Here is a 16729-nt window from a genome sequence, read left to right as displayed (position 1 = left end):
AAACAAAAACAAAATACAAGGATAGCCAACAGACAGCTGGACAAAAGTCAATGAACGCAATTACACAGAAAAAAAAACTAACTTATTTTTTTTTAACCAATTTTAAAGGAAAAACAGACTCACTTGAAGCTCTTTGAATTTCTAGAACAATTCATCACTGACACTTTCTCGATAAAATGAACCCAATTTCAGAAAACTGCATCAATAGGGAAACTTTTAATTTCACTGGGAAATTTGAAAATTAAATTCCATATCGAAACTAGAAGTCGATCACGTTTTTCGTGCCCTTTTAAATTTCGCTGTTCGATAATGGAGTTTGCTTTCCTTTCAACAAAAGAAATGAACTGAACTTAAAAATAAAACAAAAGTCGATCCGCAAAAATTAAATTTGAGCCCGAAGAAGTCTTTTTCTTGAAAAAAAAATCACCAAGACCTATATGAGAGTGCGCTCTAGGTTTATTACTCTTAAACATGCCATAAGTTCACGAGACTTATAAGAGTCTGAACTACGTTCATCGATTCTTAATAAACAAAAAATTCTGTGGTGTGATAACTTTTCAAGGCAAATATTACAAATCGAGGTCATTTTGGCTGTTTGTCTAAACCAACCTTGCAGAAGAATATGGTACGGTACATACATGTGTTTCGAAAATCCTGACGTTAAACATTTTTCTTAGAAAAGTGTGAGTGTGGCATAGAGAGAAGTTTCTGTTGCCCTCCGACATTTACCCTTATCTCCCTCTAGTAAATTGCATCGTTTCAGAAAGATACAATAATAGCCAACAGACAATTGGAAAAGAGACAATGAATGCAAGTAAACAAAAAGAATACTGACATTTTTGGAAAAATCTGATCGATTTTCAAACTTTCGATTTTCAAAGACAAAAATAGATGGCTTTAGAGCTCTGTGATTCCAAAACAATTTATGATTGACACTTTTTTGATAAACTGACTCATTTTGAGAAAACTGCATCAATAAGTGAACTTCTGTTTCGCTGAAAAATCTGAGAACTAAATTTTTTTTCAAAACTAGAAGACGATCACGTTTTTCGTGACCTTAACACTTGCTGTTCGATACTAGAATTGGCCTTCCTTTTAACAAAGGAAATGAACTAAAACCAGAAAGAAATCAGAAGTCAAACCGCGAAAAAAAAATTCATGAAAAAAAACAAAAAAAATCATCATGACCTATATAAGAAACTGAACTACGTTCATCGAATCCTAAACAAAAACACGCACATTTTTCAAAAACTATTTTTGGTAAATTTAAACTATCATATGTACAAAGATATACAAATTTCGATTTACAATTTCATTGAGAATGATTGTGTTTGATGACAGATCAGAAGACATGTGCGAACGGCAGCTCTGCTTTGTTCGGTTGTAGTAGATCGACTAGGAAGCAAATTGTTCCTGCCCATCCCTCGTACAGACTCCAGGGTTCGTCTGGACTCCGAGCGCCCATCTCAAAATCACTGAAACAAGGGAACATGAATTTACTAGCAAACCTTCTCACTTTACTTTGGAGTTGGGTCATATAACTAGTGTTTCAACTTAGGAATCAATATAGTTTTATGAGCACATTTGCAGAAGTCCTCGTAGATACTCGGAATTATCATTTAACCTCATATTTTTAGGAGCTATTCGGACACAAAATTTTAATCGAAAACAGCAATGATTCACCGGTGACTATAGTTGAACTACAAGGACCAAACAAGCAAAAATGTCAAATAATCAACTTCCTTCAAGCAGTCCAAAAAAGACCGATTTCCCAGGTTTTTGGATACTTCTATCAGATTTTCGAATACTGAAATTTGATTGGCTAACATATTTATCGGGTAATCAGTGCTTCAATCTTAGGAATTGTCCCAACTTACCTAGTGAAAATGAATTGAGCGAACTGAAGTGCTCGGTGGTAGTACATGTCATCCCCAGTCAGTCTGTACATGAGGAGGAACGCGTACCCATTACCCGCTATTCCATGGCAGATACCAGGTCCCTTTTTAATCAGTCCCCGCTTCCATATGCAGTCAGCCGCTTTGATGCAACCCTGTATCAAATAAGAACTTCATCAGATTGTTATACGAAATAGTCATAGGATGATCTATTCATAGGACCATCGGAGTGCAATCATTGAAGCGTTCACTTGGAGGAAATTTCCATAAAAACACAAAAGTCAGACGAATCAGATACGAATTAAGAACACTATAGTCTCCACACACTCAAGCTATTTTTGCATAATTGAAACAAGATAGCTGATCTAATTAATTTGCCACAGTTAGCTGGTTTCGAATCTCAAAAACTTGATTGACAACCTAAATAAGGGCTCCGTGCAGATTCTATAGACATACCTGCAAATATTTTTCCTCTTTGAACACCAAGTACGCTTTGGCCAGCAAATTTATAACACCAGGTGCTCCGTGGCACCAATGGACAAGTTCGTGCTCGGGGGGTCTCTGAAACGTCAGTTCGTTCGTTCCCGGGTGGAAGTTTCCATTGGCAGCTTGTGTTTGAAGAACGAAGTCGACTGATCTCTTCACTTGCTGAATACTCTCTGCATTTGCATGCACTGATGGTTCATTGAGCAGAGCTAGTAGAATTCCCGTGAGACCATGAGCCATTCCTAAACAGTCATTTTCATTCTAACAATTCTAGTTAAGCACACCGAGAGATCTGAAACGTCAATGTTCTTCAGGAAAACACGCGTTCTCATTATAATCAAATTATTGGCTTATTGACATGCACTAGCAGGGTGGTGTAGTAAGCCATCCGTCTAGAAATTATTTCGGCTGCAAAAAGTACTTCAGTCCAAAACCCAAAAAATTCCACCATTAATCTCACGGCTGAAAAACTACTACTCCACCTAAAGCAAGAATTCATCATAACCACGCTTAGTATGAGTTTCACAGTTACCTAAGTATTCCTCTCCGTAGTAGGCATACATGAGAGGGCACTGTCCCGACTTTCTAAATTGGGACTCGGAGGACAGTCCACTCTCCAACATGGCAGTGGTCAGCTTCTGTCTGGTTGCACTGTGCACGGGTGATCCCTGACCCAGCACTCTAATCGCACTCTGCACGGCTGTGAGATATCCCGCTCTGCCCACGAACAGTTCGTCACTTCCGTGTTTGTGGAATCTGATTGGCTCGCAGATGCCACTTGCAGCACCCAGACGAACAATCATATCTGAACAACCCAAATGTCACTTTAAAACATGCATTTTACAATGCAATCGCAGTTCGCATCTGTACTAGTTGGAAATTAAAAACTTTGTTCTTCGTCCAACCCAATAAAGTGTAAAAATGACCGAAAAAACGACAAATACAACTATTTAATAGAGCAGAAAATTTCTAATGGTAACTTTTTTGAAATTTTTAAATTTAAGATGGAAAGACCGGGTAACTCGATTGCATAGCACTTGAATTAAGGATTTCAAAGATCAGCACTTAATTTTTCTCATTAACGCGATACCACCACTGGACCATACAATCAAGCTTATTCCATCTGTGAACCGCTTGTTTCGGACAGAGCTACACCATCTCAATTGAGCGTCCACAAAAAGGTGAAAAAATTAAGACGGCTGCCAAGTAGCAAACGAGAAGTCCAACTTTTGAAAAACCTAGCTAAGTCAGAATTTCGAAATCTTTCGACTGCGCAGCTGCGCCACGCTTTACGAAAAGGGAACGTGCCTCTCTACCCAGGAAACTCCATTCTTCTTTGACGTCGACTCAGAAAGTGAGATGGTGCCTGCTTGAGGTGTACGACTTGAGAATGAATTGAATGAGAATTGCTATTGGTGTGCGCGGCGGTAATCTGAGCTTGTAGACTGTTGCGAAAAGGCGAAAAAAATCCCATATTTACCTTTGCCTCAAAATATGGATCAGCGCAAAAACAACTTTCGGCCTGGCAATCACCTGACGAGCAGCAGCGATCTGAAAGCATTGCAGACCTCTGAGCGTCTCGACTTTGTCTTTATTGACGACCAATGGTAGGTCTATTGATACTGTTACCTATATATGACTCCTTCAAAATAAAAAAAATCGAAATCATTCATACCTTCTCAAGTACAATTTCTGGCAAGTGAATTCTGGGTATTGGAACCACAACCCTCAGCTAAACACCCGTTAGCAAGCAATTATGGGTTCAGAAATTCGAATTGAACGCATGTTTAAAATATTTTCTTAGCTTTAACGTAATTTAATTCTTAGCTTTAATGTAATTTCTAAAACATTCGTAAAATCGTTCACATCTTCTTAATTACGAGCTTCTAGAAACTGCAACGCCCTAAACTACGCCCCAATCAATATGCACCCACGAGTACAAAATTTTGAATCAAAAACTTTGATTTAAAAATTTAAACTATGTAAGATTCATCAAAAAATACCTCTGGCGTAAACCTGAAAAATAAAATAACGTATTTGGACCTCGGCTTGATCAAAGTTTCTAAGTTTCTACTATATTACGCCTCGTTTTGCTCCTTTTTACCCTGAGCTTCCCAGCTTTGCCTTGCGCTGCCTCTCCGTACTCTGCTCTGCCCTGTCCTCCTTGCTCTGCCCTGTCGTCCTTGCTCTGCGTTGTGCAGGCATGCCTTGCCTTGCTTTGCGCTCCCCTGCCTTGCCTTAAGCTGCCCTGCCAATTCTTGCCATGCGCTGCCGTGACTCACGTTTCCCATCCTCTCTTTGCGCTGCCCTGCCTTGCCTCACACCACCCCACCTTACCTTGTGCTGCCCTGCCTCGCCTTTAACTTCCCTTACGCTTCTCTGCCCTGTCCTGACCTGGTTTACCCTTCTTGTATTCCGCTGTCCTGCTTTGTTCTGCCCTACCTTGGTTTACGCTGCCTGCCTTGGTTTGCGTTTCTCTGCCTTGATCTACACTGCCTTGCGCTGCACAGCGTTCAAAATTTCACCTGGTCTGGACATTTCGCCTTGATCTAAGACACTTATTCAGACTTCGGATTTGAAAACTTCTAGAATATTGATTTTTTTGAACTGCCTTAGGCTACCCTGCGCTGCCTTGCCTTGCGCTCTCCTGTTGCCCCTCCTTGCATTCTTTTACGCTGCCCTGCCCTGCCTTGCATTGCGCTGCCTTGCATTGACTCGCCCTGCGCTGCCCAGCCCCCTCCTTCATTTTGCTCAAAACTTCCAAGACGTCTAGACATTCGACCTTAACCTTAATAAACATCAAGTTGAAATTAAGCGAGACGTTTGGGTGAATGAAGCTTCTAGGACATTGATGCCTTTCTCTTAAACATTGTCCACAACGCCTTTTGTTAACGATTGACCCAAATGAAAATCGCTTAAATGTGGCCCATAAAGCATTTGGCGTTGCGTTTAAATAAATAGATAGATAAATAGATAGATTACTAAACTGATAAACAGTCAATCGAACAAAGTTAACTTTATCTACAATTGAAGCCGTACTCCGAATGACAGCGGTTAATAAAAGCACTCGTGACAGCTTGAGGCAAGTAGTCGCTTACTGGTCGATAAAAAGATACCGCTCCATCGATGTCTCTCTTGATCCATTCAGGACAGAGAACGTTCTGGTCGCTTTTAATTTTGGACGATATAAGTATGAAAACCTTTGTGAAACCGTAGTGAAATTTACGTCCCCTTCAATCGAATTGAGTCACTGGCCAAAAATACAACTATTGCGGCCATTCAAAAATTGTAATTCACACAGAAGCAAACGAAAAAAAAAAACAAGAAAAAAATTTAAAATGTTAAAAAAAGATGACTAGGGGCCCAGCTAAAGCAAGAGGTAGGTGTTTTGATAAACTCATACACCGATGTGCGATGAAAATAGTTCACTTCAAAAATTGGACTTTGCCCAAAACGTTTACTACTAAAACCATTTCCCAATTAAATTTAGAGAAGGTGGAAAATTTACGAGAAACTCGAACAATACCAAAGACCAAAACATTTTTCTTGCAAACAATTAATGAGACACCGCTTCTGCAAAAAAAATTCTCGCAAACTGTTATTTCGATTGAATTCATCTGATTTAATAGTGTAGCTGATAGGAAATATCAAAATTTTCTAAAAAACGGCCATATGTGCAAAAACTTGACTTTCCGAAATCAATAACTTTTTTCTGCAAAAAGAGAGTCGTTGCCGCGTTAGCAGAGAAGATTTTCAAAACTGGGTTTTTCGATTGACCACTTCACCGGAGAATTAGGAGGGTAGTTGTCGAGAAAAGTCAAATAGTTTCGAAAAACGGTAAAAAAAAACAATTATCGTCGTTTCCGAGGGCCACAACATTTTATATAACACAAGCAAAAATATGACTGACAACGCTACTGGAAAACACTGAATGAGTAAAACTTTGAGTCTACACACTCAAATGATGAGTCTACATAATTGCTAACTGACGCAAGCCTATTATGACTCATTAAAAGTACCAGTCAGTTTGAAAAAAAAAGAAACTTACCAAGTAACATGCCTCAATTTATAGAGCGGACGCATTTTAACTTGTATACGAAAAAGTTCATTAAAAAATCTGACCCTGCTCAAGTTCGAACCCTCTTTTTTTGCTGCTGGTCTCCTTCCCTACCTCTACGCTACAGAACCATGATACCTTGAAGCTAAAGTGCTATTTGTAATATAATAGTCTCTGTTAATATCCATAGCATTGGCTGCACTTAATAGCTGTATCACTCTCAAAACAAACGCGTTTTGTCGCAACCATTCCATCGCAACAATATTTGCGACTTAGGTTGGAAAAAAAGAAAGCTCATAGTATAACACAAGCTATGCTTGTGTAAATAGGAGGTAGATTCCAGTTAAATAGCTGGATCGCGCTTTGTTATACTTCGAGCAGTATTTATAATTTATTTCCAAGCCTATATAAATTCTTAGGCAGAAGAAGTTTGAACTTTTTAATAACATTCATCTGACAGAGTTATGTATATGCAAAAACTATCTTAGACGCATGTACAATTGATTGAAAACAAAATTACTATATTATGCATTATAGTTCTCAAAAGTAATACATGCACTAGTACTCAAATAGTTCAAAATTACCACTTTTTGTAACATATCAACCCGATTCGATAACGCTTGCTAATTGCAAGCGTAATAAACTCCGTGGCCTTAAGATTGATTTTTTTCCTGAAAACGTAAGTTTCCTCGTAAAACATACAAAAAATTACCGCGCAAAAACACTTGCTTATAGAGATTGGGTACACTACCTCAATAAATATCATGCCGTATTGGAGAAGTCTCAGAAAAACAAGATAAATTCATTATTATTAAGTTGTCAACCTGAAAAACACTGTCTAGTTCTTCATTTAAAACACATTCTATCGCAAGTGTAACAACTAGACCTGCAACTAGTTATAGACTCTTGCTCAGTATTGATTAATTTCTCTTACATAGTATTCGCTTAAACGACTGTTGTGCAGCCTAGGGTAGCTTACTAGTTCCGCGTAACACTGGTCTTTAGTATCATAAAAAGTTCAGATACCTTTTTTCCCATCAATTTTGTGTATTTGCAATGCATCGCCCTTTCATGCTTGGGGAAATTACGACGCCAAAAACAACTCGTTCTAACCTCGTAATTTCTCTTTCTCGCCGAGTGACTCGTAAATGAAGGCAGCGGCCAAGTAGTTTCCCACATTGCCCAATAGAAAAGCTACCTCGTCAAATGCGTCTACGTGTTTGAGGAAGATCTTGCCCAGTGCTATCTCCATGTACATTTTAGCCGTCTGAAGAAGTCTTGAATTGTGTTCAGGTAATATGCCTGACTTCGCTATGTGCCAGAGACTGTATGCCATTCCACCTAGACCCACATACAGTGAGCCTTCTGCTTTGCCTGAAAAAAATCTAGTTAGACATTTACTGAAAGCATTTTGGACACCCGGCATAGTACTTGTTTGCAGTCTCAAAATATCTGGGACATTGTCAACCAATGCTAGAATTATAACCACCGCTAAAAACCCCACAGTAAAAACCCCAGTATTTTCTTTATTGACAATCTTTAAAAAAAACATCCGACAAAATTTTGACTCTTCGCTTATCTCAATCATAAGAGCCTAGATTACTTAAGAATCATTTAGGCAATTCAAAGACCTCACCTTCTGTGGCGGGGTTTTTGGGAACTGGCGGGAACTTATTGATCATCTGATTCGCCAAATCCATGATCTTCCCTTTGAGCATCGCAACGTCTGGACGCACAGTCACCCCCTCGTAATAGTCGCCCAGGTTATTTTCAAAACGTCGAACTGATGCCATTTCGAGCCGCTTCTCACATTAACTTCCTAGAAAGTCGAATTAATTTTAAAGAGAACAATGATGTTTCAAGACTTCAAATGAAAAAAGGAGGCCAATCAACAAAAAAAATGGTCCGAAAGCATTACGAAAATATGTGTTGTATAATTGTCGGTCCCAAAAGATGGGTGGTTATCCGCACAGAGCGCGCCCAACGCATTCGACTGGGAAAGTTTCCATTAGGATAAGTACTTTTATCTTAACATTGCTTCAGCTTTCTGCTCTTGGACCATTCTGCTCAAAGTTCAACCTCAACAACAATGATAATGACACAATTTCCCATTATAGTCAATGTCAAATTGTAGGCAAAATTCTTTACGGTCAACTTATCTATACGAAGTAAATTATTATAAAACTGCTTATTCTGACGTCGGATTTTAGTTTCATTGATTTCAACGTGTTAAAATGGGGTCTAGGACAACAAGCCGACGGGACTTCAAGCCGAAGGGACTTCAAGCCGAAATTAAAACTTTACAAGCACCTCAAAAACACGTTATTTTTCAAAAATTTTGGCAAGTTTAGTCCATAATAAACGTAATTCGGCTCTTTTCCAGTTCCCCCCTTGTTAAATTACAAAAAGAGATGTTCAAAAATTGTTCACACGGCAATTTTCATGTTAAAAATGTTGTGAAAATTTGTTCAACTGTTCACGCTGACACGTTTTAATGCAGTTTATAACATTAAAAATTATTTTTAAAAGACTTTCATGTAATGAATTTCAGAAAAAATGAAAGGGGGGAAACTGGAAAAGAGCCCGTAATTCATGACAATGCACCACTTGTGATTGGCATCCGTTAATAACATCAGCCGGTTTTTGAAATGCATAAATTATAAACATGAAAAATGCCTTCAACCATGTTTTACTTTTCAACTTTCCGAAAAATCATTTGGAGGCTTAAATTTTATGAAAACGCCAATAACTTGTGAAGAAAGATCATGAACTTCAGAAATTCTTCAAAAAAGTTTTCAAATTAATCATATTTCACGATTCACGAGTTTATAAGGAACTATTCGGCTTGAAGTCCCTAATTTTACGATTCGGCTTGAATTCCCGTCGGCTTGATGTCCGGCACCCGTTAAAATGGTGTACTACAAACTCATTAACCTAAAACGCTGTAGTTTTTGACAACTTAAATTGCTCAAGGTCACTGACATTGCCAACAATTTGGCATTAACTATATAACTTTAAACAAATTTATCGAACGTCTAGAATTTCTGAAATAAATCTGGTTGTATATATTAGGCAAAAAGTATGTTGGGCGGAAAAAATTGTGTTCAAATTAGGCGAACATTTTGATAAAAAGTATATTGCAGTAGAAATCCCCCTAATTCTCCAGACGACACTGACATGAAGCGGTTAAAGACTGTAAAGCCGTTTGTCGTTTCACGGTCGCCGGCTCTACATTTTGCATAGAGTCGCACCCTGTTGGCAAGCTCCCAACACGTTGGCGCGACTGCAGTGGTCACTATTTTACCGCTGATATGCCGTTTGAACAAAATTATCGCTTATTGTTAAGTTTTTTTTCGCCTTACAAAGTTTTCTTCTAAAATAGCCGCACCCAAAAAAAAATTGAAATTACAACCAAATTTTTGACCATTGCATGTGAACTGTCACAAGAGCAGACCCAAACGGTTTTTTTTGAGAGGTCAATTTTTTTTAGGTCAATCAAGACGTGCAATTTTTCAGTAGAATATAAACACATAAATCGCCGCCAAAAAAGTAAGCGCGAAGCTGCTAAGAACTTTTTCTAATAAATTTCAGCTTAAAGGTCAGATTTATTTCGAAAATTTGAAAGGTTTCAGGCAAATTTGGCACACAAAAGCTAGTTTTTAAGAAAGAAATATGTCTCAATGTCACTATAAACTCAAATTAGCATGTCAAAAAAGGCTCAAAATTGACTGATTGCTCTCTTTTTGCAACTCTCTTTATATAATAAGTTTAACAGACAAAAATAATTAACCAGAGCAATCTGCCAATTTAATGCAACTTTTGCATACTATTTTGAATTTTTAGATAACCTTGAGTTATAGTTTCCGTCAGAAAAATCAACTTTTGCATGCAAAAACTGTCTGAAATAGGTCATTTACACTTTTTAATTCATGTTGTCTGTTCCACTTTTTGCAACTCTCTACATGCTGATCTACATCAATCAACGAGTTTTATAAATTGATATTTATCTACAAAAACTTTCAATTTGAACTGCTGCATAAGTTTTTCGAAAAATTCAACGTTGAATGTTCAAAACTCAAACCGATAACAAATTCTCAATTCATTTTCAACATCAACAATTCAACCAAAAACAAACTCATATGCATCAAACAAAAATCAAATTCATTAAGAAACGTTACATCAATCGTTAATGGGATAAACTTTAAAGAAGAATGACGTTTAGAGGAAGCAATATGTTGAACTGTGCGCCAATTGAGCAGTAAAATTCACTCCTGAAAATCGATCAAAAAAAATTTCAACTGCGAAGTTGAATTGTTTTTTGTTCGCTTTTCAGGTACAAATAAAATCAGATTAAACTTCAGATGAATTTCATCATAATAAGATATTGTCGGCACATAAACTATATGAATACGATCTAATAAAATTTTGTCTCCGATCAGTGAACAAATAGCATTCAAATAACTTTTTGAATCAATTTTTTGCAGAAAGTGAAATTGATTATAATACCTATAGATCATCACTTCAAGCTTCCAAAAAAACGTGTGTGTTTCAAGAATCTGCATCGTTGCAAAACCGTGGGGCATAGCTTCTCAACGTATCATGCGAAAATTGTTTAACACCAGATACATATGAACAGTCAGCAAATTTTTCTTTTTCTGCACAAATTAAAAAACAAACTAAATTCTAGGAAATTCAGAACTTCGCTTTGAATTTACTTTTTTTTATTTTAATTTTTTAACCCGTATTTGGATGCTGTCGGGTTTTATAGGCAGGGTTGCGGATCTTTCCTGAACAATGGCTTGCGAGATATCTATGTTTCTTTTTAGTTTGCGAGATATCGATGTAAAAAAATCGAAAAAAAAAAAAATCATCACCAATGAATTTCAAGATTCTATCGTTGAAAGCTATCTACTTGTTTTAATGTTCCGACAAATCTCACGGAGCGGGAAAGAACTATGACGTGAGAAAAAATTTTTTTAGCCGAATTTTTCAAAACCCGAAAAAAAATTTTCAAAACCCAAGTGTGGTATCAGACTTGAATAATTTGTCAAGATTTGCTTATTAAAAAGATATTGCAAAAATTGACTCGATATCGAGAAAAAGTGGTGTGAATACTTTAGATTTTAGTTGGTTTTTGCTCCTTTGCTTTAAGCATGACTATAGAAAAATTTATATATATATAAATTTAGGCAATCTTATCGAAAAGAAACTTAATTTAAATCACTACTACTCTCTTTGAAACTGGTCAATATTATATTGTACACAGAGTCGAAGCGGAGCTTCGCACAACTTGCAATAAAACACAAACATGAAAAAACATGAGCCGAAAAAAATTGAATGTTGAAAAAACTGGGTGAACCAAAAAGCCTGTTTGATTTTAAATGAACTTGCTATACTGATGCGGTACGATAAACGTGATTTCAAAAAACGGACTGTGATCAAAACCTTAGTTGTTTCTTTGAAAATGAGCGTGAGTAAAAAAAAATTTCCCAAGGCGATAACATTTCTCTTCAAAAAACTAAGGATTCGCAGCTTCAGCAGAAACCATTATCGCAACCGGTTTTTTCAGTTGAACTTTTAAACCCAGATTTGATTGAGCAAACAAACGACTCTAATAACTGTCAAATCATTTCCAAAATTCATAAAAGTTTTCTACAAAAAGCATGTTATAGCCGATTAAGCACAGAATATTCCCATAACTGGGTTTCTCGAGTGAAAGCAACCTGAGAATCGGCATGGCAGTTTTCGCGTAAAGTCAAAATTTCAACAAAAAAAAACGTTTCAAAACTTCGACTTGTTTGAATGCCACAACTTTATTCAAACGAACTGATCACAGCAATATTTAGAGATAGGCTTTTAACAATCTGTTGTTTTCATAGTCCAAAAATGGTCAACAAATCAAAAAAATTGACATTTCCGAGAATCATAGCTTTTTGTGTGAAAAGTAGGGCGTAGCCGCTGATGCAGAACAGATTTGCTTAGCCTGTTACTTAGATTGAACCCGAAATCTCAGATTTGGTAGAGTAGTTCTCGAGAAAACTCAAAAACTTTTAAATACAACTGTCAAAAAAATCAAAAATTTTTTATTTTTTCAAGGGCCATAACTTTGTATCAGAAAAATATGGGAATAGTCGCATAAGCAAATAAGCTTATCACAACCCGTTCTTTGAACTGAACCTAAAACTGAGATATGGCAGGGCAGTATTTGAAAATTACCAAAAAGTTTAACAAACGTTCAACAAACCAAAAACTTGATTTTCCGAGGGCCAAAACTCAAACCAAAAATATGTAAAAAGATTGTGAGTGGCCGCTAATGCAGAGGAGCTTTAACTACCCGTTATAACTATGGAAACCACAATATCAGATTTGAGAGTTCAGTTTTCGAGAAAAGTTAAGAAGATTCACAAAACGGTCAAAATAAAAAAATTGATTACTCCGATGATCATAACTTTGTGTTCAAAAAATTGGGCTTAGCTGGTTGCTCATGTGGGGAGCTTTTCAAAATCATTCTCTTCATTGAAACCAAAAACACAAATTTTAGAGGGGTAGTTTTCGAGAAAACGAAAAGAAATTTAAAAAATATAAGTCAACTAACCGATTGGTAAACATACAACCAATTTGAAAAGTGCGGAGAGAAGTCTTGAAAATTGGTTGTGTGGAAATTAGGTCACTAAGCCGGTGAAAAATAGGACCAAACAATTTGTGCCGAGGAATGTTTTTTTAGCGAAACAAAGAAAGAAATACGAAGTCAAAGTAAGTAAAATTATCAGTTGTAGAAGTAAATCAAACACTAAAACCAACACTAAAGAAAAAGCCAACAACAGATAAGCAAACAAAATAATTCGCCACTATTTTATTTGAAACTGAGAATTTCCCGTTTGAAAAAAAAACAGGTCCTGCTCAGATGCAAACCCAGGACCTTTGCCGTCCCAGGCATATTCGTTAACACCAGGCTAAGTTGACCGGGAACGCATAAAAGATTAAAATCAAAATTAAACAAGATACAAGTGATTCTGTTAAACAAGTTGTTCATCCCAAAAATCGTCTATATTCCAGTTTGATAACGGTTGCTAATCGCAAGCGTAATTATGTATTACAAAAACATGAAAATAACTGCGGTTGTTTCATGATCAGAAACTCAAATACAATTCCATCGATAAAATAAGTACTATCATAGCAGATCAATGTGAAAATTCAAAAATTTGATTCACTGATCTGCTTCTAGTAAAATTTACATTTCGTTTAAAGGGTTTTTTTCCTCAAGATATCGGAGGAAAAATTGACATGAATCTCTTTTTTTTCGATATTGAAATCCATTTACTATATAAAAATTTCTTTTACCACGTCCTTTCTTTTACCAAGTCTCTTATCTTTCTGATTAAAAAACCTAAAACTATTCAGTCCTTTTTTCTCACCTAGTGCTAAAAAAGCCAGAGGAAATTACCACAAGGAAAAAAGTTGTATTTCTCTGTGGTGAACTTTACAGAAGACTCAAATCTTATTGCTACTATAGTCTAATCACAATTTAATCTATTTTTTGATCTCAGTGAGATATCTCCGGAGTGTGTTTAAGGTAGACTAACTTTATCAGGTAGAAAATCATTTAAAAAGTCATTGGGTGATAATTTAAAAACGCCAGAAAAAGGTAGAGAAAACATACTAAAAACCATTTGCTTCATCTTAGCAAAAAAATCGTATGCAGACTCATTGTTTTCTACCTTAAGACTTTTACGAAATCTTATTCTGGAATTCGAATCAAGACTGAAAAATAGTTATGATGAACGCAACTAAAGCCGCAGATCTTTCTTTCAACACTCAGATCAAAAATGTTGAATTTTTTTTCATGGTGTTAATATGGAACATGATCGCTAAGCACCCAGACTGTACATTAATTCAAAGAGAAAACTTCCGATGATTTCAATTCCAGTAAGTATTCAGCTTTGTTTAAAAAAAGATCATCTGCAGGAATTGCTGTTTAGCACGCTGCATCAAACCACTAAAAAAACAAGTTTTGTGCGAGTTTATCCATTTTTCAACTGTATCGAAAAATACATTATTATTGCACAGAGACGAAGTGGAGATTCGCAACACCCGAGATTCAATGAAAACATTGCATTACAAAATTTGAACAAGGAGTAAGTCTTTTTTTTCAAAATTGAGCTGAAAAATTAACTTGAAAAAAGTCCAAGAAACTATCTACAAACTGTTCATGTCTTTGTCTCGGACGATGACCGTAAACAGCCTTAAGAAACAATGAGATTCATGAAAGAGCGGCAACTAAGATGAAAAAACATGGGTCGACCTTCGTTAAGCCAAAAACGAAACTGTACACATAAAAAAATAGTCAAGCTAAGAAAAACTTGTTAAAAATATTAAGAGTCTACACCTTAACCACTCAACCACGGAAACCTAAAATTTACTAAACACTAGCCACAATAAAAGCAGACAACAGATGCTATGCAATTCCAATGCTACAGTGAAATTTCCAAATAAGTGAAAATTTTTAATGAACACTTTTATTTGCGAGTTAGGTTAGAAAAAAGAAGGTTCAAAATAATACACTAAGCTGATCGCTAGTGTAAAAAGAACCGCTTGAAACGCTCGCGAGATACTGTCAATTGCATTTGAAAAAAAACGGTAAGTCAGTCGACAGAAATTAGGACAAAAAACAAAATCGAAAAAATTTCATCATTTTTTCTATAATTATATTTGTAAATCTGATTTTCTTTATTATGATTTGAAATGTAGTTCTTTTTTCTAAGAAATTGAGCATCTCAGCCTTTGAGCATGTCAGAAATAAACATGTCGGCAGAAAAATTAAGAAGAGTTGTTTACGTGGAAAAAAAGTCCAGTTCCCGATTACAAGTCACTTGCTCAAGTTACAGACAACACATATGTATCCCATATCTTTGCCATATCCGATTCCAACCGAAAACAGATTGCATTTTTTTTTAATTAACAGCTTTTTTTCGGCCATATTACATAAATCGAGTTTGATGGACTGGTTGCGCTTCGAGGACTATAATTTTTGATTCCCTTCAAAAATCTGAAATCTTTTTTGCCATCAACTATTGTCATCGGGCCCTCTTGGATCAGAACTAGCGCACATAATTGTTGCACTGTTTGGACTATCTGATTTCCTGACCAATAGTTTGAATGCCTCGATGCACCAATTCAGCGCCGTTATTGCAATGGGCTGCGTTTCCACTTGTCAACATGGAACAAGTTAAGTCTAAAGCTCTCACTGGATCCTGACTGGTCCACGAACAAAAATCATTCGCACCACTCAAAGTACATTGTGTAATAATTAAGTAGCTGACATAGCTTCCTCGGCTCGCGACTAAACTAGGCACCAGAAGTACTACTCCAGTTACTAGCTCAATCACCAATTGTCATTTTTCATCTAAGGTGATATTTTTTCTTCTTTCAAATCGAATTTCATACATACTGAAAGAAAAACAAGGCCCCGAAGCAACTCGAACGAGACCTTAGGGCGACCACGCAAAGGCGACCACGTTACCTCTAGGCCAAGTGGGAATGAACCTGAAAGTTGTTAAGGTTCAATAAAAAGCAAGTAGGATTTGTAAGAAAAGATGGTTATGGGTAGAAGACTTTTTTCTTTAACAATTTTTCGTCCGAATCCTTCTTGCTTTTTATTATTCCCGATTACAAGACACTTGCTCTCGCAAGTGTAATTAACTGTATTATAGGCCCATGATAAAAGTTTCTAGGCTTCTGTATATCGTATCCGTAGCTGCTTTAAAATTCATAAAAAATTGTTGTTAAAATTATTTAAGCTATCTTTGTTAGCATTTTATTGTTTGAAGTTTGATTTGTGTATTCATTTCAAATTGCACATTATTTCCAAAACAATTTTCTTTGAAGGCATTTAATTTAGTTCATGGGACAAATTTACGGTTAGCTCTTTGACTCTAACATTTTTTGACAATTCTATCCTACCGAAATTGTAGACTTTCTTCTAGAAATAAAAGTACTACCCAATCGCTGCAATAAAACAACAGAGCTTCAAAACAATTATATCTCCTTCAATCGTTTGAATTTTCAAGTTTATCATAAACACTCAAGTTTCAAGTTTTCAAACGTTTATCGTTAACACTTTTTTTGGCAAAAAAACCCATTGTGAGAAAACTGTATCAACAGGTAACTTTTTTATTTCATTGAGATTACTTACAATGAAAAGCCATTTCTGAAAGTAGAATGGTCAATAACACTTGTTATTGCAGAGTGTAGTTTGCTAGCAAATTTGTTTAATGAATTGGACGGTGAACTT

At 36.2% G+C, this 16729-nt stretch overlaps 1 protein-coding gene across 1 annotated transcript; it reads right to left on the bottom strand.

Moving 5' to 3' along the window:
- Positions 1–1238: 1238 nt before the first annotated feature.
- LOC134848235 (lanC-like protein 3) lies at positions 1239–8324 on the bottom strand. Its single transcript, XM_063865618.1, has 6 exons — positions 8075–8324; positions 7552–7812; positions 2914–3186; positions 2352–2623; positions 1878–2050; positions 1239–1475 (listed from the first exon to the last, which is right to left on the bottom strand). The coding sequence occupies exons 1-6, from the start codon at positions 8229–8231 to the stop codon at positions 1343–1345; spliced, it is 1269 nt and encodes a 422-aa protein (XP_063721688.1). The 5' UTR covers positions 8232–8324; the 3' UTR covers positions 1239–1342.
- Between the last annotated feature and the right edge of the window lie 8405 nt (positions 8325–16729).

The sequence above is a fragment of the Symsagittifera roscoffensis genome, chromosome 6, assembly GCF_963678635.1.
Source record: "Symsagittifera roscoffensis chromosome 6, txSymRosc1.1, whole genome shotgun sequence".
Taxonomy (NCBI): domain Eukaryota; kingdom Metazoa; phylum Xenacoelomorpha; order Acoela; family Convolutidae; genus Symsagittifera; species Symsagittifera roscoffensis.
This window is presented reverse-complemented; position numbering and strand designations above follow the sequence as displayed.

Excerpts from the sequence above, each read along its gene's own strand:
- LOC134848235 (XM_063865618.1), bottom strand. The coding sequence starts at position 8,231 with ATGGCATCAGTTCGACGTTTTGAAAATAACCTGGGCGACTATTACGAG. Across the intron at positions 3,187-7,551 it reads CGAGAAAGAGAAATTACGAG|ATATGATTGTTCGTCTGGGT; the intron begins GTTAGAACGAGT and ends TGGGTTGTTCAG. Across the intron at positions 2,624-2,913 it reads CTACGGAGAGGAATACTTAG|GAATGGCTCATGGTCTCACG; the intron begins GTAACTGTGAAA and ends ATGACTGTTTAG.